General features: G+C 36.7%; 1 protein-coding gene across 7 annotated transcripts in view; it reads left to right on the top strand.

Moving 5' to 3' along the window:
- Nucleotides 1-22351, top strand: part of GIT2 (GIT ArfGAP 2) — a 34264-nt gene that overhangs the window by 2540 nt on the left and 9373 nt on the right. The window contains exons 2-18 of one of the 7 annotated variants that reach the window (XM_068911680.1): nucleotides 1321-1454; nucleotides 1996-2108; nucleotides 3420-3525; nucleotides 3909-3995; nucleotides 4141-4271; nucleotides 5428-5522; nucleotides 6314-6359; nucleotides 7939-7987; nucleotides 8648-8720; nucleotides 9087-9184; nucleotides 9484-9595; nucleotides 10646-10788; nucleotides 11600-11749; nucleotides 15604-15852; nucleotides 17298-17387; nucleotides 21252-21334; nucleotides 21456-21638. In XM_068911680.1, coding sequence (XP_068767781.1) covers nucleotides 1321-1454; nucleotides 1996-2108; nucleotides 3420-3525; nucleotides 3909-3995; nucleotides 4141-4271; nucleotides 5428-5522; nucleotides 6314-6359; nucleotides 7939-7987; nucleotides 8648-8720; nucleotides 9087-9184; nucleotides 9484-9595; nucleotides 10646-10788; nucleotides 11600-11749; nucleotides 15604-15852; nucleotides 17298-17387; nucleotides 21252-21334; nucleotides 21456-21638 — 1942 coding nt within the window. Of the gene's footprint in view, nucleotides 1-1320; nucleotides 1455-1995; nucleotides 2109-3419; nucleotides 3526-3908; nucleotides 3996-4140; nucleotides 4272-5427; nucleotides 5523-6313; nucleotides 6360-7935; nucleotides 7988-8647; nucleotides 8721-9086; nucleotides 9185-9483; nucleotides 9596-10645; nucleotides 10789-11599; nucleotides 11750-15603; nucleotides 15853-17297; nucleotides 17388-21251; nucleotides 21335-21455; nucleotides 21639-22351 lie in introns of all 7 variants that reach the window. The other 6 variants (XM_068911683.1, XM_068911681.1, XM_068911682.1 and 3 more) reach the window with 6 other exon arrangements.

The raw sequence follows: 22351 nt of genomic DNA, 5'->3' as shown, positions 1-22351 counted from the left end.
TGAACTCCAGTACAGGTAAATCGCACTAAGCTAGGTATGAATGGTATTGAGAGCCCACAAATTTTTGTACAATTTAATTTAAAAAATACTTTCAGAAAGTAGGTTGCACTTCTAAGCTTTGCATCCCTCTTTTGATCGGTCTGTTCTGTAGTGTGCATACGGTCAAATCCGCTATCTTCATTGTCATTCAGGCCTTTAAGCCGGGGCCTGAGATGCTAATCCATCCTCTCTCTGGTCTCCCTAAACTTAGATCCTTGCTTTCCACTAGGATGTACTAGCCCCTAAAGATTTGTCTTGCTGCTCAGATTCTTGCTATTACAGAGTCCTTGGCATGTTTAGTCTTTTGCGTCACTGATGGAAAGCTGGTGTTCCTTCCCCTGAGGACAGAGCTCAAGGCAATGGAGGGACCTCAGTTTATTGTCCTATTTTGCACATACATTTCAGTTTGATGCGACATACCTGCTCGTTTTTTTTCTTTTTGACGTTTGAAGTTACAGAATAGCTAATACCTATTATTTACTGTCTCATTACTACTACTACTTTCCATCAATTGTCATATTGACTTGTTTATAGATGGTTTCAATTTGCACTGCAGATATCTGGGAGCGAGACTATCTTTTAGCAACAGTACAGGATCTCTTTGGAGTTGATTAAGTTAATTTACTTGACAAATTATTATTTTTTCCTAGACCTTTAATTTGACACACGTATATCTTGTTCTCTGCTTTACTAGGAAACTCTTGTGTGCTGTTTTTTATTATTTGCATTAATGTTCTAATTAGAAAACATTTTAATAATGTGGAATTTAAGACTTTGAGCAGTATCTGAAAAAGCATAATTATGGACTGATTTTTTTCAAAAAAGTAGGTATGTATCATTATCCTTAATTTGTTCACAACCCTCTCTACACCGTTAGTAAAACTATAGTTACAAATATTTCTGTCGAACTCCACTAAATGGTATACAAACACTTCAAAAAGGTGATAAATCTAGTGCTTCATTACACCTACAAAGGAAAGCCTTATCCTGATTTCCCAACTGCAAAGTGTGTCTGGTGGAGAGGGTGAGGGGGTTTCAGAGTTTCCACAGCAGGTCTCCTTGCTGTCCTAGGACTCCTAAGTCCCTGCTGAGTGCCAGGACTGTTACTTCCCCAGCGTTCTGAAGCCTAGCGAGGTTTTAACATTTCTAAGCTCATGTAATGTCTAAGCATTAAAGCTAGGGTTAGGGTCCAGGACTCCTAGTTTTAGACTCTGTTCAAAATACAAGATCATCTGTGTTGCCTTCTGTGTTGTAATAAGTGTATTTAAATCTCTATTTCAGATCCTTGTTGGGCATCTATAAACAGGGGGATTCTGATCTGTGATGAGTGTTGTAGTGTTCATCGAAGCTTGGGACGTCATATCTCTCAAGTGAGACATCTCAAGCATACGCCATGGCCGCCAACATTGCTGCAGGTAAAGAGTAAATGGTTGTCTTCCTTCATTAAATCTATATTTCTTTTTTTACAGTTTTTACATAATTTAAATTACTAATCTTTTATTTGGGGCAGCCTGGTCCTTTTAACTTTTTTTTTTTAAGAGCTATTTTCCTTTTATTTCTCTTGTTTTGACATGGTAGATCACCAAGATCAGAATTGTCTATGCATTTTTAATTTGATACCTTTTGATTTGAAAGGTTGCCTTCAATTTGTCTATCAGACTTCTGCAATGCGTCTGCTTCAACATAAATTTTCAATATATAATAAGCCTTTCTTTTTAGTAGAGCTGCTGTTAATGAAGAGTGGGGAATTTAAGGAGATTCTTATGACGTTTCACCTAATAACATCCTAGACGTGGTTCTGATATCCCAGTGGGTTGTAGATGCTGGCACACAGAACATGAATCTGTTTGTGTCTGCTTGCTGTCCACTTAGAAATTGCAGTTATTTGATAAGTCCATCTATGCAGCTAGCAGTAAAAGTTTTTTACTGCCTTTTTGTGTACATTTTGGATTTCAGATGGTTGAAACACTGTATAATAATGGTGCTAACTCCATATGGGAACATTCTTTGCTGGACCCTGCATCTGTTATGAGTGGAAGGCGCAAAGCTAACCCACAGGATAAAGTACAGTAAGTAGAAAAATTACAGAATTTTTCTTATTGTATTTTTTCTTATTGTATTTCTTATTTTATTCAGCAGTGACAAACACAGCAACATATATGTGGGAACCCAAATATACTTTGTTTCTGGAAGAGAACAAAAGGAATAAACATTTCTTCAGTGGGGTGTGGTGGTGGTGGTATTGTTAGTTTTGGGGTGTGGTTTTTTTTTTTTTGGAAGACTTTTAATTCTTATGCCACATGTGCTTCAGTTACCCAAGGATATTAATGTGGCTGAGTGGTAAGAAGTTGAATAAAAAAAAAAAACAACTTTTCTGTCACATCAACTTGTCAGAAATTTAGCTGTCTGTTTTAATTTTTTGTATTTGTATCTTGATACTGTAGTTTAGTAGAATGACTTAACAGAAGAAGCGTTGAGCACATGCAAGTTCAAGCAAAATATAAATAATAATAGTGTTCAGAACTACTCAGCAGATATACTAAACCTTTAATTGGGACTATTCAAAATAATTAATTTTAGAGCTGAATCGGTTCTTTTGCTTTAATGATTTGTATGTTTGCTTTATATCTCTTTGTGTGAGTATATATCAATATTTTTATCTAGATTGTTTTATGATGTGTATGTTTCATTTGATTGGAACACGGACTTCAGTGGGTTTGAATAGAATTTTTCTTGGTGTTTGTGTCCATCAGATGTTAGGAACGGTAGATATCATCCTTTTGTCTCTAGTTTCATTCAGAAACTGGAGAAGGAAAATAGGGCTACATGTTCTTTTGGTTCCTGCTGAGCTTCTTAGTTGTATATTGAATAATGAAATTAGCTAAATAGTTAAACTAGAATAACTTAGTTAGTTTTACCAAAATGCACATTTTTTTTCTGCCTCTGTTTGAAACCAACAGTCTTTTGAAACCCTAAGCCAGGTTAGAATATAGCTATTTCTAGTTACTACCTTAGTTCATTGTTTACTTTATTTAAGACTCCAAAAGTGAACCTGCTGCTTTATTTTAAAATGTAAATAATTGAATATAGTAACTATGGATCCCAAGTTGCCATACTTTTAAATTCAAAGTTTACTTCTAAGAAAAATACAGTGCATCCTAGAGTCTACAGCTATTTTGAATGAAAGCATGCTAAGTACCCTTATAATAACTGCATTGAGTCACCTTTTTAGTGCAAGCGTTTATCTAATTTTGCTACTAGTAACATGCAAAAGTCTAATGCAATGTTTATTTTCTCTAGGAAAAACAAAAATTGACATATGAATTAAAATTTTGAAAGCAGTAATATTTATTTTCTTTTGCTTTTGTTTCTCTTTACAGTCCAAACAAAGCAGAATTCATTAGAGCTAAATATCAAATGTTAGCGTTTGTTCATCGCTTGCCATGTCGTGATGACGACAGTGTTACTGCCAAAGATCTTAGCAAGGTAAGTTTTTGTGTTTTTTTTTTTCCTTGCAGTCTGCAAGAGGCTACCGTGTGTGTCTAACAGAACACTGAAATCTGATCAAGTTAGTTGTTTTTAGCTTAATAGTGAGATAACTGTTGTCGCTCTTTTGCGCTTATACAAGCAAATATACAATACAGCTCAATTTCAACTTGAAGCAACTTTTTTTCGATAGTGTGTATAGATATTGGAGATGGGGATGGTTGAGAGGCACAGACTTAGGTTAACTTGGGGAAAAACATTCGTACAAAACAGCTATAGTAAGAATTCTTTCATACCTATTTCTAAAAGCGTAGCTGAAAAAACAAGCGCTGAATCAAAATTATTGCCATTGTATATTAAGTACAATCTTACTTGTTTTTCAGCAACTGCATTCCAGCGTAAGGACGGGGAATCTGGAGACGTGTTTGAGATTACTGTCCTTAGGAGCTCAAGCCAACTTCTTTCATCCTGTATGACCACTTTTTTCATTATTTTGATATTAGATCAGTTCTTACAGTTTGTAATATTTATGCTGATTTCAGCTGGTACATTTTCAATCTTATATTCAGACCTGTTGATTATGTAGAACGTGTGTTTTTTCTTAATAACTTGTAGGAGAAAGGAAACACCCCTCTTCATGTTGCTGCTAAGGCAGGACAGATTTTACAAGCAGAGTTATTAGCAGTCTATGGTGCTGATCCTGGTACGCAAGATTCCAATGGAAAAACTCCAGTTGACTATGCAAGGTAGAAGACTCTGACATCTGTGATGCTTTTGTATACTAACTGATATTCATAACTAAGCAGGTTCAATATGTGATTTATGTTTTTCAGTCCTGATACTAATTTTACCATTAAATACCAGTGATTACTTTTTCCAGAAAGAGCAAAGATATAAAGAGTGTAAATAAGCATTTCCTCACTTCACAGCCTGAGTGCCTGAGACAACAGTTGTGATCCCAATGAACTTAGCTGTGCTAAGCTGGGAGCTCCCGGAAAACTAGTCCAGGAAAAAGTTTCTGTGAGTTTAGCAAGTTGAACAGACTCCAGGAGTGTAGATAATTTGTAGAAAATGACTGGGACTGCCCAGACGAGGGAGTAGGGATTGGAACCAGGCCTTTTAGTGGCAACAAGCTGTTAGGTGGGCTCTTTCAGTCCTAAACTGCATCTCTAGGAAAGCCTTCCTTTAGAAAGGCTCTAAGCTTCCCAAGAGCCATGACAGGAGTCATGTCAAGAAAGATCAAACATGAATGGCTCTTGCTGATCATTTGGGCAGCGATAAGGCAGAGCAAGATTTGCAGCACAGAACCAAAGCATTTAAGACTTTTTGAATATTTATGCACAAAATTGGACCCTACTTATCAAGCAGAAGCTATGTATTTGCATAAATAAAACATTCCTGTTACTTGGATTGCTTCTGAATGTAGGCTATACATGAATTATGAAGACCGAATAAGTTTTTCTTTTGGTTACAGAGCACAATATACCAGAGTGTTTCTTATTGCTATTAACAGACATGAAGTTGAATGAATTTGGTGCGTGATCTCAGGAACTGTCTAGAAAATGGTAATAGTGTATTCAAAATAGCCTATATAATCTGCTTTTCTATAGCAAGACAATGGGCAAGGCGGTTCAGGGTTTTTACTGGTTTATGTTGGGGAGTTCATAGGTCTTATCTTTTTTTTTTCTTTTTTTTTTCTTTTTTTTTTTTTTGGCCCATGGGAACGTATTGCTGAAAATCCTGCTGTGAATTTGTGCTCCACTGGTGCTCTCAAGTGTATGCTGTGTTGAACAGTGGCTTAGACTAAATTTATTTGTCTGAGCTTTTTTTTTTGAAGCTTTATATTTTTTTTAAAGTGAGTAATAAATGCAACTTTTTTTCCTGTGCATTTGTGTAAAACAGACAAGGTGGGCATCATGAACTCGCAGAGCGCCTGGTGGAAATTCAGTATGAACTCACCGACAGGTTAGCTTTTTATCTCTGTGGCAGGAAACCAGGTAAGGACAAAAAAACTGCACCCAAAGGTCTTTCAGTGTTAATTATAGAACAGTTCAAGCTATAGTATATAACATTTGTGTCATTGATGTTATTACTCTTATTATATCTGTTTAAAATAGTCTAACGTTATGTAGATTACACATGAAGTCCTAAAACTCTGAAGGAAGTGTAAGATTAGTGATGTAATGCATATAATATTCAAATAAAATTGCAGAATTTAAGTATCCCTAAATTAAAAATTAAGTTTCTTTCAGTTTTCCACAAATATGTTTTCTGTAAGTGGAATACTTCTGAAGGCATGGAGAAACCTGTCCATAAGCTGAGACAAGTGTTGCCTGACTTAAAGGGTGAATCACAAGGAAAATATTAACTATGTAAATGTTGAATACTCCGCAGAAAATATTGTAGAAACTTTAAAGTAGTCTCATTGAAATGCAAAAGCAAAGGGATGCTCAATTAAATCGAGTTGTAGCATGATCTTCTTGAACATAAGTATACTTTGAAGTTTTTAGCCATAAGGTACCATAAAAGCACCTAAACAAGAACTTAAACTTTATTTATTTTATTTTTTTGGGGGGGATGACATTTTAATACGGTTGTTAAGGCTTAATTGGAACCTTTGATAACACTAGCAAACAGTGGTAGGAACCTTCTTTCAGGGCTTGTGAGTTTCTTATTATTGGAAATTGAGAGATCACATGTAAAACTGATCCCTACTGTATATCCTGACAACATTGAAAACTGTAGACAAGTAACAATATATTAAAGTATAATTTATTTTCAACCCTAGAGCATAAAAATGGACAGCACTTTATTATACCTCAGATGGCAGATAGGTAAGTTGCTGATTCCATAACATGTATCAAAACATCAAAATAAGTAAATACAAAAACCCTGCTAGTTAATTTTAGAACTCTCCTTGTTGAAATAACTTTTAAGCTTGTTGTAATTTTATCTTTTTATCGTGTGCCTTTTCCTATCTCAGAAGTTTGGGTTTTTTTTCTAGAACAGAATATTAGAATTTAAACAAAATCAGAAAAAATAGAAAAGTTTACTGTATGTGATTAAAATAATATAGGGGGAAGATGAGGTAGCTAAATTAGAGAAAAGCCTGGGAGGATTTATGGGAAGCAGATTTTGTAAATAATATAAGAATCTCCTGAGTTAGTATCTTGATAGAGCATTTCAGAACTTAAACTTGCAAGATAGTTGCATGTTTCTCTTAAAATACTTGTAGTTTTGGTCTTCTGAGTGCTCCTGAGTTTTGGCCATGGTCAAATTGCCTTTGTACAAAAGATACCAAGTACTAACAAATCATAAGTCCCTATTTTTCTTTTATTGCTATGCAATTGGAAATAAGGCGGCTGTAAGTAAATTATGTTCAACTTATTGTTTGCAAAATTTCTATGAAAAAACTGTAATAAAGAAATGAAAAGTTGTAGAGAGAAGCTATGTAATAGTTGATACAGTGCTTAGTGGTAACACCTGTGATTTTTAGTTTGCATTTAGATATTGGATAGAACGCTTTATATTTTCATTACAAAGCATTTTGCAGGGCAGAGTAAATATAGTTTGCCTCATTGCACAGAGAAAATGACTTGTTCAAAGATGCTCCTCAAATTGCAGAGTCTGCAGTATAACTTGAGAGCCTCACCTCTGCCTGCTGCCCTCCACTGGACTGTTTCTTTTTTTCTTGTCTAGGTGACTGCCTACACAAACTCTTCTGCGTTGCCATTTAATCACATAGAGGTTTTATTTGAGCCTTTCCCTGCTTCTAGGCCTGGGGAGTCTTCCCTGGGTGATATAAATACGGGCTCAACATTTGTCAGCTTTATGATCTGTGGCCTTATGATAAATTCTGTTGAACTGCAGAATTTTCATCTTTTGCCTCAGCCTCAGGACGAGAAACTAACAGAAGAGATTATGTACTAATCAGTACAGAACAGTTTAAAGCGTGACCCTATTGCTGCAATCATTTGCCAGCCTAGTGGTAACCTAACACCTGCATGATCCAGTGGAACAAAGCCTATGTGTTCTTTGCGGACTCACATTTTGATCAGAATAATCAAATTGTTCAGGTTCACTACAGAAAGCATTTTACTGTCCTACAGCTTACACCACTTCTTGAGCTACACAAGTAGCTAATCATATTTTTCTAAGGATTGTTGGGATTCTTCTGTTTTAAATTTAGGGTTGTCATTTAGAAAAACTTTAGGGATATACTAATTAGTATATTAGTAATATTGGAAAGATTAATGTAATGAAAACTGTATAAATATAAGTACTAATAGATTAAAATTAAGGCGTATCAAATAAAAGTGAACTCTTCTGATCATTAAATGTGAACGTGCTTGTAGGCTTTAACAAGCTTTTTGATGCTGTAGATGTAATGATCACTTCTTGTTTTCATAGCAGTCTAGATTTATCAGAACTCGCAAAAGCAGCTAAGAAAAAGCTTCAGTCAGTAAGTAAAACTTCCAATGTGTGCTGTGCAGCGCAGTTCTCTCCTGACATGGCAAACTCTGCACTTCATCTTTCAAGCTGATTTCGGCTGCTATTAATCGCTGCATAAATAAACATCACCTTTATAGCAAGAATTTTAAATCTGGATAAAAACATGAAAATAGGCTGAAATAGAGGAGAGGGGAAGATGACAGATCGGTGGCAGAGAGCAAGTATTTGTTGGCCTTGTTTGGGCAGTATCTCTAGGTCTCTCTCTATTTAAAAATCTTCAATTTGTAATTTGTCTTGCTGTTGCATGCTTTATATACCTCTGAATGTTAAATATCACTATTTGCCTTTGACTTTCTGGGAAGCCAGGATAGTGAGCTACTGCTTGCTACTTAGTTGATAGTAATGCCAGTTCACTAGTGTTCTTAAGGTGTTTATGACTAAATTTTTATATACGTTAGGGTGGGATATGTTTTTGCTCTACTTAAAACGTTTGGGATTGAGTATGTCTGCTCTCCTTTGGCTGTTTTTCAGCCTATGTAGTTTGTTTCTCCGGCTGCATGTTAAAGCTATCCGTTAAGCAAAGTTGTACACTTATGTTTTTGGTAATATAGAGGTCTTATTAGGTCTAATTTGTTTTCAAGCTGTAATTATTATTCTCTTCTATTCTTAGCTAAGCAACCACTTATTTGAAGAACTTGCCATGGATGTATATGATGAGGTTGACAGGAGGGAAACAGATGCAGGTGAATGAGGCTTTCTGGAGCGTGTATAAGATTAATTTGAGCTGGTATATTACATACAAGATGCTACTATAAACCACCATTAAATTTGAAATAGTTCTGTATTCAAAAGTTACTGTTGTTGGTAGTTTGTCTACTGCTTTGTTTGAAGGTGTATGTTAATTGAAAAAAAGACCCCTCTATTTTTTGGAAAGTAGAGAACCCTCAAAAAAACAATTTCTTTAAATCGATTGCAATTGTGTTTGAAGTTGTGTTTTTTTCTGTTTATCCTTTGACAAGGAACTCTGTCAAATGGAACAGAAAGATTATTCTTTTTTTTTTCCTTTCTTTCCTCTTTTTTTTTGTTTTCTTTTTCCTTCCCCTGAACAGTTTGGCTTGCTACTCAGAATCATAGTACACTTGTGACAGAGACAACAGTGGTCCCTTTTCTTCCTGTGAATCCTGAGTATTCCTCAACCAGGAATCAGGTATGTGGTCTTGTTAATGTTATAAAAATATTTTCATTTAATAGGCCAGGTATTCAAATTAATATTACTTTACAGTAATGAAATAGAGTAAAAGAGTTGCATGTACTTGTGAAGAGGTTAGAATAGTTTCACGGTAAGTCTGCCTTGGAGACCTTCAGCTATTTATTTAAAATCACGCTTTTCTTTTTACAAGAAAACGTAATTGAGCTGTCAACTCTCTGTACGTACTATAGTCTTTGTTTTACCTGGGAGCTGTAGTGTTCACAATGTACCTTTTTTTGCGTCATTCTGTAATTTAGGGGAGACAGAAACTGGCTCGATTTAATGCCCACGAATTTGCTACGCTAGTTATAGATATTTTAAGTGATGCCAAACGAAGACAACAGGGGAATCCACTCAGTGGTTCAAAAGGTGAGTGTGCTTTTGGTTGTCAGCTGTTCTATATGCAGTATTTCAGTAATTTAATCCATGCCATAGCATCATTCAGAATGTGAACGAAGAAAGAGAGATATACTATTTTTATAATCGATAAAAAGGGCTAGACATGGATAGCAGGCTATTGACAGCATGCATTAGCCGCCAACATAATGCCTAAATGCAGAAGATTTGACTGTTAAGATATTTGTAATACAATTAAATCAAGTAGTGTTTGTGCAATTTGGGAGCATCTTTTTGTGATGGATGCAATTTTGTGATTACTAGGTAAAATCTTCCAAATGACTTATGAACTCTTTGGAAATCAGTAATTTTAGAGTGTTGTTGCTTATAATTGGCAGCTAAGTTAATATCAATGTTGTTAAAGACTGGCCTACCTAGCTGCTCTCTGCATGCGGGACTTCACTGTAATTGGGATGCTTTAGAACATGCTGTTAATTTGCCTAAAAATGTTTACCTCATGTTTTTCTTGAGCATGCTTGATGCCAAAGAATACAAATACCCCTCCAACAATCAGGCAGAGCTGCAGCTCTCACTGTGGAGATAGAAAACGACGTTTGAACGTTCTAATTCTCCCTCTGGAGAGAACTTACTAAAATGCGTTTTTAGTATTTCCTTGTATCTGTCAATTGAATGTTGATATCCGTTTGGCCATTGTAGTCTGTTTTGTACTTTTCTCCCTTTCTGTGAATTTTACTAAGCTGGTAAAGCGTAATTCCCACCAGTTACTTTAACTTGCCTAAATACTTACAGGAAATGCAAAGGCTAAAACATAGAACTTTGAAGTTTTGACCAGCATATCCACATATTGAGTGTATCTAAATTAATTTTTAGGACTATGTTAATCAAATGATTCCTTATTTTGCCATATTTTGCGTGGTTACTCTGGTTCAAGTTCTCTCTTCTGTTGTGTGTTTTCTGTGGGATTTTTGTTTGTTTTTGGTTTAGGGTTTTTTTTTAGTGTGCGCTTTCACTTGTCTTCCAGTTTATGATACAGATTTTAAAATTATATACTTTGATTTACAGAAAATGTGGAACTGATATTGAAATCAATCAGCAATCAACATAGTAGTGAAAGTCAGGACAATGATCAGCCTGATTATGACAGTGTTGCTTCAGATGAAGATACGGATCTGGAAACAAACGCAGCTAAATCAAACAGACAGAAGGTAAGTTTAAAGTATGTAAATGCACCCACCGAATTTTATCCATAAAGGTAATCTGAAGTCAGTAGTCTTCCTCATTGTAAGGGAATTCAAAATGCATAAGTAGTGTGAAGCCTAGTGTTTTAATTACTTTTCACCTTTATTTCAGAATCAAGCCTCAGTCTATAATGTTTCTAACAAAATTAAATGTTGTGGCTTAAGTTTACGTTATAAATAGAATACTCCTTTAGAAAAATAGACCATGCCAGTGTGCACATCTAGAAATAAGCTACAGACTTAATAGAACAGATGAAATAACTGGATCTACTGGAGCACTGTTAATCAGTGAGTTTGTTGACTTTCACAAATGTTTACTGCTTCTCGCTGAAGAAATACGTACATCAGACCAGTAGTGATCGTGTGATTTCAATCATTCCTGAAAGTAATACAGCGTGGTAAGAAAGGGGCAATAAATCCCTGTGGTTCTAGTTTCATGGTAGCCTTCCCATTGGACATCTAGTAATCTGTCTTTTAGGATTTAATAGTTCTTTATAGCATTTTTTTAAAACCATTATGAAACAGTATTCTTTCACTTTTTGAAGTGCATGAGACAAGTGTTTTATGCATAGATGAGCTGAGTTGATTGACATCAGGTTTCTTTTATAATAGTCCAAAATTATTTTAATGCATGAATGTTATTAATTTGAGCTGAATTCAAACCGTGATTCCTTTAATTACAGTAAGCACATGAAAACCTGTTGAAATCTCATTGTCTTGTTTTCTTCCAGTAGTCTGCTTCTCAATAGTGTAAGTGTTTTTCTCTTACTCTTTGTAGAGCCTAGATTCAGACTTATCAGATGGGCCAGTGACAGCCCAAGAATATATGCAAGTCAAAAATGCTTTAGTGGCTTCTGAGGTAAAGATTCAGCAGCTAATGAAAGTGAACATCAACTTGAGCGATGAGCTGAGAATCATGCAGAAAAAGGTAACAAGCACAATAAAGTAACTCCTTTGTTTAGTAACATTTATCTTAATTTCAGTGGACCAGAATAGCACCACTGAAACTGAAGATTCAGTAAACCAATATAAAGATAGTGAAAAAACTTGAAAAAAAAACCGTTTTGAAACGAAATATGAGACGACAAAGGCATATGTGTTAGCTTGTGCTTTGAGTGCTTTTTTTGTGGAGATGATGATAATCTTAGTTCACTTTGACATAACTTTTTCCAGTGATCAGACAGTTGTTTTAAATCGCATATACTTTTGTTATCTTAGCAGTTTTTGACACTTCCGAGGTAAGTGATAGCAGATATTTTATACGTGTGTGTGTGTATGTATAGTGTACTTTTCAACTTTTCCAGTAGATCTGCTGTTTTATTCCATTAGTAAGCCTAGCTGGAGTGAGGGGAAATTAAAATCCCAATCCAGTTTTTTCAGAAAAGAATCTGAAGTGTGGCAATATAATATCAATTCTTTTTTGTATATAAGATTTACTTGTTTGTTTGCATTTAAATCTGTGGGAAATAGAATGTAAAGAATATTGTGGATTGATTTCCCCCCCCCCCTTTTTTTTTTTTTTTCTTACAATGTTCAGCGTTTGGCAAACCCAGTTACTGCTTTAAACCTTCAGTTTGGGCTTTGTCTAAATGTGGATAATCATACAGAAATCTGCATGATTTCTAGTTACGTGATGTTAGGCAACTTGTACTATTTAATCAAATAAGTACTTGGGAACTATAACGGACCGTTCTGTATGTTCCCTAGATTGCTATTAAAATACAAATGATAGCATATATGTCCATACACAGACGTGTGTAATACAGACAGGTTATCCCTTTGATATATTTTGCATATATCCAAACTGTTTTTATCCATGTTATCAGACTACGAGATACAAGTAGTATCTTATGTAAACAGTAAAGTGATCGTTTGTGCTAAAATCCTAAATTTAAAATCTGGGCTCTACAAAACTGTTTTAGAAGTCAAACCTTCTAATCCTAATATAAACAAGTCATATTGTCTCTGAAAGGCCAAAAATTAGTCCTTCGTGTGCAGGCGAATAAGTCTTCATGAAAATAATCATGATAGGAGCAAAAAATCAGGATGCAGGGCATGCTTAGCTTGAAGGAAACTAAGCTTTTAGGGTTACTACTCATGTGTAAATTTTATTGAAAAGGATAAAATTGCTGAAAATGAATATATGAAAGGCCATTTCATCATCACTTGGGACATATACATGTCTTGTAGTCTGAAAGTTCTTGAGGCTAGGAAGTGACTGCAGCCCTAGAATTGGCTAGTGTGTGTGTGTGAAGTAGCATCAGTTATAAACCATTCATAATTTGTTTCATGCTTTGCCAGTAGTTGGAGTAAATGGGGATAAAAATAGATAAACCAGTAATTTTTTCTGTGAGCTAAAGTAGGAGTTATATCTCTACTGAATTCACTATCCTGTCTGTCTTACTAGCTAAGAAAAGGCTGGCTACTTTCTCGAATGGATTCTCTGCACAAATGTTAGAATTTCTATTTTCCAAATAATTACAAGGCTGCAAGACTTCTGATTGCTGCTGCAGAAAGCTCTCCCTGTACAGAAAGCTTGCTGAGGAGTCTTCAAGCTTTGCTGTTGCGGAAGTGAACTTGCGCTTAGAGTTGCGTTAGGACAAGCCAAGAACACCTCCCCGTCCCTCACCCCTGCTTGTTTTGGAGCGAAGAGACTGATACTTTGGAGGGTGGTAGGGGCTCTTAAGTTATTAGCATCTAAGGCCACGCTAAGTCAGCAAATGCAAATATCCTCATATGTTCAGTACCATCCTTCTATTACAACTGTTAGTCTTTGGGGTCTTTTGGAATGAGAAATAGAGAGAAACGTAAGACATCACAGGTTGTTTTCCTTGGTATTTTAACAGCTTGTACTGATTAATCATTTCTCTACATCAGTTGATTTGCCTTTTCACTTATTTTGAGTTTCTTTAGATAGATTTAATCTTTTTCGAGGGGGGGGGAAAAAAAGTTTATTAAGGCTTCTGGATTAATGAGACTTTTTAGTGTATTTATGTGGTGTAACAGAAAAGAGATCATTGCTCTTCTGCAGTAGAATATGTTTTGAAAGATGATGCAGCTGTGGCTCACTCATTTTGAAGATCAGTTGTGCTAATGTTATGTCCTAGTGATGTAGAAAGCTAAGGGAGTTCTCTATCCTAGTTTTTAATTGTGAAGAATAGATAAAGCAATGCTCTATCGCAGAAGGAAGAAAGGAGAACAGCTGTATTAGCTGGATGAGGCTACTGGGAACTTCAGTACACTGTGGGAATTCTCTGGTGGGTATTTGGGGTGAGACATCAATGCACTTGTACTGCTTCAGCAATTCTAAAGCAATAGACTTCATTCAAGAGTCTGAGTCTTGGATTTTTGTAGGTTTGTTTAATATATCTGTGTTTTGTTTTCTAAGCACAGAGTTTAGCTCATAAGCTAAAAGTTCTGTCCACTTTACCTATCACTTTATTAGCTAACTGTGTACCTGATCTTTTGCCTGCCAATTACTTGAGAAAGATGCTAATTAAAGAAAAGGTAAAGCTACACTTGATGAGTGCCACTTACTAATAGATTCTTCCTAAATAAAAATGAAAGTACTTTAGTGGGCATTCTAATTAAAAAAATTATGCTTGCATATTTGTTTATGTATCTAGAACGATAAGGAGATTGATCTGAGTTTGTTAGCTGTCACCTGAAATTCCACTAGAAAGGTTTATAAAATGTGGTGGAAGATAGGAAAAAGGAAACCGCAAAGTTGTCATTAAAAGCAATTACATAGGTCAAACTTTAAAGAAATAGCTTGGCTCTTGACTGGTCCTTGAATATTAATACACAGTGCATCTTACTACAGAGTACACGGAAGGAATGTGGAGAAAGCATAAATTATCTTGATAGTATCAAGTCTGCACGCTCAATTTAGAGTTCTGGGAAGTGCTCCAGGCAAAATAGAATTTTTTGGAATTCAGTTTTTAGAATGTTCTTGAAAGTTTATATGATACAAAGTAAATGCAAGTAATAAATGTACAATTTCCAGATAAAAGGCCATCAACTGTTTGGAATAAACTCTGTATTGTTGGAGAATTGCTGATACTGAAGTACTTTTTACATCTTTTATGATGTGTTAATATAGCAAACTTACTGTGAGTAATTCTACACAAAATTTAGAATTTTTGTATTTTTACTATCCATCAAATGTATAGAATAAAAAGCTTTAAAATCAGTTCTTGTTGGCTTCATAGAAAGCAGTAGCTGATACTTTATTTTCATAAGCTAAACTCTCTTCTTGCTTTGCAGAGCAAGCTCTGGTTTTCTTTGCGCTGCCTCTGGCGTCTGTGCTGTAATTTTGGCATTTGCAAACTTCGTGGACCTTATGTTAAAGTCCTCTTTTAAGTTCTTGTAGTGATTGCTGAAATGGATCACTTCACTGAAAAGAATTGTTTTGTTGGCAAGCCCTCCCCACCTTTGCCTCCCCAGGCAACCTCATTGTATTGCATGATTCATGTACAAATGCAGTTAGGCTGGAAGAAATTGATTGTGTACTTTTAACTGCAGCAATTTTAAGATCCAATTTGACTGGCATCCCAGAAAAAGGTGCTGGAAATCAGCACATAAATATTTACCGGATCTGGAGCATAGATGTTTCTGTGCTTATGCTAAGCAAATCAAGTAGATTCTGAAAACGAAATCAAACACCAGCTACTGGTAGCTGGATTGACTAGTCAAGTTGACAAGCGTGTACCTGTATATTCAGTTTGCTTTTGACGCTTGCTGTTAGAAAAACAAAGTCCCACTGCTAAACATTTCTTTCAGCTTCAAACGCTACAGAGTGAAAATACCAACCTCAGAAGACAGGCCACAACCAATATATATCAGGTCCAAACTGGTTCTGAATACACAGACCCTACCAACAATTCTTCTTTAAAGCGACGACCATCTGCACGGGGTAGCAGACCCATGTCTATGTATGAGACCGGATCAGGTCAGAAACCCTACCTCCCCATGGGAGAGGTCACATACCCAGAAGAAAGCATAACGAGACTACAGCCTTTCCCTCCACATGTAAGTAAAATTACTGACGCTTCTGCATTTCTCCTTGTGTTCAGCTTTTCTCTCTCTTCCAACTGTGCTCGTATACTGGTGCTTCTCAACTATCTGCTTCTTAGTAAATTTGAACTGTAAGAATTGTTACTGTTTGCTGTATTAACATGTCTGCAGGAGCTTGATATTTTGAAGAGTAAAAGCTATAACAATTCCTGAATATGTAAACCGGAGCTTTTGGCTTCTGCTCAGCTGTTTCTTTTAACCACAGTGTATTTCCAAATATATACGTGTGAATGTTTCAAAACCAGGAGGGGAAGGGGGAAGTAGTATTTCAAGAAGGGAGGTATAGCTCATGTGTTTCTTTCTTGAGATACGCAGGCATGTGTCTTATTTGTAGAACTCTAGAACTTCCTTTCAAAAATCAAATGAAATTGAAGATAACTTTTTTCATTAGGCAACTCTTCCTTATTCTGAGTTTGTGAAACCTGAGGCTGAAGACAGTTTAGACCTGTTAGTTGAACAGTCTTCTGGATTAGTATTTTTCTGTGTGATGTACTGATAGGGGAGAGACGGATCCGAATCAGCCACAAGGAGTCTGTGCTGAAGTGCTCACACTGTAGATAAGTGGCCCAACATGCATTAGTGTTTAATAAAGTTAATTTTTGTGGCATCTTTTTAAATTGCCTTGTGAGAAGCAGTATGCGACAGTATTTTCTGCAAGCACGTATTTAGCATTTGGGGATTTGTTTCAATGTGTCCTCTGTTGGTAGCACTCTCTTGTATTCTCCTGCCATATAAACATTTAAGCCCTTTAAAACATGTTTGGAAGTTAACGTTTCTTGCCTGACATGGAGGAGAGCAAATGTTCCATGAACATACCAAAGATGACAGAGAGCGCCAACAGCAGTAGTGCACCAGGGAATTGGTGCAGAAATTTTAGTGTGTGTGTGTGGGGGGGGGAGGGGGTTCTCCTTCAGTTTAATTAATAAGAACTCTAAACTTAATGAAAACTCTATCATTCTAAATGAAGTTGACATGTCAATATAAAGGCGGTTCTGGCAGCAAGAAATGCAAGAATTCTTTTGTATGTGGCAATGTAGGCAAAAAATGACAGCACTTTGTATAGATCTTTTACATTTCTCATTTGGTTTTAAATTTGGATAGTTAGCAGTAGTAGTTCTAAAGCATTGATTTATTCTGTAGAGATTGGTTAATTTGTTATTATGGTAAATATATTTTATTCTCTGTGGAATTTGGCACCTCTGGTACATCAGTGTTACAATTATAATGAAGTCGATTGTGTTTTGAGAGAATTAAGTCCACTCAAGCTCGGCCACGTTCTCAATATCGTTCTTGCTTTATGTCATCTCCTTGGTTTTAAGAATGTTCCTTTATTTCACTTCAGAGTTATTTGTGTTTTGTTTTTGGTTTTCCCGAGTGTTTTTTTTCTTTCCCATTTTTAGATCGGGAGGAGTGCGTTTGTGACCTCCTCTTCATCTCTACCTTCCTTCCCCTCCACGCTTTCCTGGTCAAGGGATGAAAGCACACGAAGGGTTAAGTACCTTCCCAATTAGTCTTTTACCTGGAGGAGGTGTCAATCACCCAAAAAGCCCTTATGCCTCTATCCTTTCCCCTTTATGCTAACTAGCCTTCATGCCTGCATGAAGCAGCATTTCATCGTTTCAGTTTCTTCTGCCACATACTGTGGATACTTGCCTCTCTCTAACTTCACAACAGCTAAAATCTTCAGCATTTAACACCATGCACAAAGTTGCTCGAAATCACTTGTTCGACTGCATAACACTGAAAACAATCAGAAGACAAGCTGGTGGCTGTTTAAAAAGTAATTTGGTAGGCACTCTACTGATACTTCAAAAGCCAATATGTAACTTTTCCTACTGACTAAAATGCACTGCATGAGGCACAGGTATGCTCACTGGGTCCTAGCTTTAAAGCCTGCTTTCTTTGGGGGCTGTCAGTTTGCATCCAATCCAGAATGATACTGATTGACAGTTTATCTTACAGATGTTCATTAGCTTGTTTGAAGTGAGTTCTTCAAGCATCCAAGTGGATAACTATTCAGATTGCTCGCCAGTTCGTTTAATATCAGCTAGCCTGCTTTCTGCTTACCTTGACAGACAAAAGACTGAAAGGGCATGGAAATTGCTTTTAGCAAGACTCCTTTCAGGTCAAAATTGAAGACGTTGTGAAAGAGTATAAAGGACATTTATATTGATGTTCCGTGAGGATCTGCAAAACTTTGTTCTTCAGGTCTTTGTTAGTCACTATACTGACTTTAGGAACAAAAATTACTATATAACTGGGAAACATTAAGTGCATTCTATAAGGTCATGTTATCTCAAAGGCACTAGCTTTGTTGTAGCCTCATACATGAGCTTTAGCTATTTGAAGAAGCATTATCCAGCTTATTACACTTTTCTAAATGTTGTTCTCACTCTTTTTTTTTTTTGTAGTAGGATATTTAAATCTAGTCTTATTCAAGTTCATTTGCTAGAAGTGAGCATAAAATACCACCTCGCAAAAGGACAAATTTAGCGTAGCTAGCAAGGTAAACAGTTTGTTAGACTAGTCTATCTGTGATAGACAACTTCTTAGTAGACTAGATTTTGTTTGGGATCCTAGAAATAGTTATAAGTTACATATTCAGAAGAATGCAGAAGCACGTTACATTTGCAACTCTGGAATAACTTCTGATTTTGGCTGTGAAAGGGCTATGACTGAAGTAATGGATCTGCAGTAGGCACAGTCTAGGGTGTCACAGACAAATGAATTTTTAAGATGAACGACCCCATAGCTTTCTCCACTGCTGTTTGACCAACTTGGAACACCAGCTTGCACTGTTGCAGAAAGTACCCCTCAATCATCAGAGTGAGTTGATTGCATTTTGAGGACTCTAGGACTGAATGTCTTTAACTTCGAAGCAAGCATCAATACAAGTTTCTTTGGGGTGCTCTTAGATTTTTATGGCTCACCTCACAGAATTATGAGTAGCTTATACCCGTTTTGTTGTATTATGCGTTAAAGTTTTACACTTTGCTTATTTTTGCGCTAAAACAAGGCTTTCCCAAGAGCAAACTTAAGAGAGAAAAATATTCTTATTTCTTTGCAAGACTTGGCTAATTTTGAAAAGATCTCTAGGAAAAGTTTTCTCTTTTTAGTCTGCTTTTTCTATGTGCTTAATATAATGAAATCAGTACTGTCCCATTCTGTTTCTTGGACATTGCAGGGTCTCTAATCAAATTTTATTATATAGTAGAGATTTTTTCAAAAGCCACTCGGTGGATTTAAATATTGAACGGTCATACCTCTGGCCTCTTTCCCTCAGCATTAAAAACCCTTTTTTAATTCTTGTGCCACCAGTTTATTTTGACTGTATAGTGTTTGGAGACATCAATTTAGAAAATGCTGGATTTACAAGGAGTGCTGGATAATAAAACTTTTAAGTGAATGTCCTTCTGCTTAGTCAGGTGTGAATCTGGGTTTGCCTGCAGCTGATATCAATACTATGTTTTTAAACTATGATGGAACCTAGAAATTTGTTGAGAGATTTTTTTTTCCCCAAGCGTACACTGATTTTATTGCTATATCAAAATCCTGTTTTCTTAGTTCATTGCTATCGTTGTATTTTTGACTGTAACATACAGCATTGCCACTCATCACACTGTGCTCTGTTATACATTTGGGAGATAAGAAAAGTTAGAACCTGCATGTAATTAGTTTTGTATCTTTGCTGTATGTCTGTCACTCTGTAGGATTGATCTTTACTTGCTGTCTTGAGAGAGGATTCAAAAAATGCAACTTTTTCTTTCTTATGTGCAAAGGAACTTTAAAATGGATGGGAAGCGCTCATGTTACAAGTGCTTCAGACCAAAGATCTGTGCTTTATCTTGTGTTTCTTTTTTTTCCTTTTTCTTTTTTAAACGTTGCATCAGTGCATAACAAATGGAATGGGCCTTAACCAATGAAAAACACTTCCTATTCACACTCCTCATCTTTCCTCAAGACAAAAGTATTGTCCTGACTGTAGGTATCAGGAATGCTACCTGAAGATATCCTTTACAATCTAATGCTTGAGAGTCCCTTGATCTCTACTTTAGAGTTTCTATGTAGCACGAAGGACATCGTCCTTCAACTGGGATCACAGAAGACCCTGTTAGGTGAGCAGTGCTGTCTGTGAATAAGGCTGGAGCTGATGTAATGCCAGAACTTACTAGACTTAGTAGAGGGACCTGTTCGTAGAGTGACATCGATGTGCCGTACTTGCAAACGGACGAGCTGCAGCAGGCACTTCAGATGAGCTCTGCAATTTTAAGATTAGAGCAGGCGGGGGTGTGGTGATCCCTGGCCTGGCCTAGAGTGGGAATGTGCCTCCAAGGGTCTTGAACCGAAAAGTGATACGAGTTCTGGAGATGGGCCTAATGAGTAGGTATCCACAGCATAAGCCTCTAGGATGTATCACCGGGATATAAACTATGCAAGGAGGCCAACCGAGGTTAGAGAAGGGAGACTAGCACTACCTGTGAAAGTTTGCTTAGAATCTCTAAAGAGACGGGGGGCCCTGTGTTAGGGTCTGCAGGGCACTATTCTTGAGCTGTCATGACTAAGTGTGCTCAGTTGTGTTAACAGCTCTCTGGGAGGGGGGGAGGGAAAGTTGTGATAAAGGTAGTTTAGAAAAAAATGAGCAGCATCACCCTCTTACAGATGGATCAGAAGCTTTACTGGAAGTGTAGAACTGGTCTGCTGAGGATTGTAGGGTAATTAATTCTCTAACATCATGCTTCCGAAAAAGCGTAATTGCTCAGGGGCATGGAACTGGGTGGCACACTGGTTCCACGTGTGGTTGCTAGGTCACTCTGCGTTATTGCCCCTTTTGAATATCACGTGAAAGGGAGAGCAGGAGAACATTGGTGCTCGGATGGCAGGTTCTGTGAAAGCTGAAGGACTCTTTCTTTTAGAACTGCTGATGCAAGCTTGGAAAAACATATTCTCAAATGCAGATCTGATTCGTACTTGAGGGAAGAAATTTTCACTAAAGAGGTAATTTTTAACTAGGGAGCTAATTAATTTCTTGTTTTGGAAGGAGAGAACAGCCTTTGGTATCACGTTCGTTTCAGCAGTGCTGTTGTCAGTACGTTGTAAGCACACTAAGCATCAGAGTCTATTGGGTAAAAAATAGGAAAAAATAAATCCAAGCTGGAAAAACAGCAGCTTGAAGTGTGTGAGTAAATAACCTAGAACCGAGCAGTGAATAACGATAGGGGTAGACTGAGCTTGAAAAATAAGACTGGTACAAGAACTTTTACGCAGAAGAACAAACCAATGTGCATAGAATGTATATCACTGACAAAGATCTTTATTTTCAGCACAATACTTAAATAAATCTTTATTCGTTGTAGGCATCGAAGTTAGAAAAGCAGAATAGCATGCCTGAAAGTGACTATGATAATCCCACCACCAGTTTGGAGCTGGATGAGACAGGGTAGGTCTGATGATGCATCGACCTAATGCTCATATCTTTTTGGTGTCAAAAGACATTGAGTTATTTAAGCAATAATAACATTCTGTACCGCAGTGACAATGTCAATATTATCCTTTTCCAGGTCAGGTAGAAAAGGAAGACAGAGGAGTGTCATTTGGCAGGGGGAAGGGTCTATCCCTGAAGATACTGATACAGCCCCCAGTTCCAATTTGCCCAGTACAGAAGACGTGATTCGGAAGACTGAACAGATCACTAAAAATATTCAGGAGCTATTGCGGGCGGCACAAGAGAACAAGCATGACAGGTAAGTGATGAGATCCTTAAAAATTCTGGCGTTCATGACAAAATAAAGAAGACTTTTTGAAGCATTTTCAAAAGTACAAACAGTATCACATTTATTTATGCCTGGAGATACTGATTTCATGCGTATGAAACGTGCAGGTCCCTGGTGTTTTTTGGGGTATATTAGAACTAGTACTGCAGGGTGAGTGCAGGGGAGAGTGAAGAGGCACAGTCTGTGGAAACTGCACCTTCCTGTCTGAAAAACCACTGCAGGTCTTTGGAAATAGACTGTGGCTAGAGCACTGTCTAGAAAACTAACTTGCCTGTCCTACACAGAAGGAAGTAGTACAGGGATGGGAGGAGCATTGGGAAGCAAGACTCTTGTGAAAGACCTGCTGCAAAATGGAAGCGTGTAGTGTAAGTCTTTAAGATTCAAGTCAAATGAGTATCACGGAGAACTTGACATGAGCAGAATTTCTCTCAGATTGTCAGACTGCAGTTTCTTTAGGTAAGAATGCCCAAAAGAAATGTGATTTTAATACTGAGTCTTATTTCAGGAAACATTTTGCAAAGGCAGGGAGAATTTGGCCTTCATACTGAAATTTTAGTTCTCGTTCTGGCTATATTTGTTTTCTCTAATCTACTGTCACGCTGACTTTTGTCTTGTATGGGTGGGATGCTTTGTGTTTTTGTTGTTGTTTGTGTTTGTTTTAAGAAGGAAACCGATAACGTGCC

Source organism: Struthio camelus, chromosome 17 (assembly GCF_040807025.1).
Source record: "Struthio camelus isolate bStrCam1 chromosome 17, bStrCam1.hap1, whole genome shotgun sequence".
Lineage (NCBI taxonomy): Eukaryota > Metazoa > Chordata > Aves > Struthioniformes > Struthionidae > Struthio > Struthio camelus.
The sequence above is the reverse complement of the archived record's forward strand: the minus strand, read 5'-3'. Positions and strand labels throughout refer to the sequence as shown.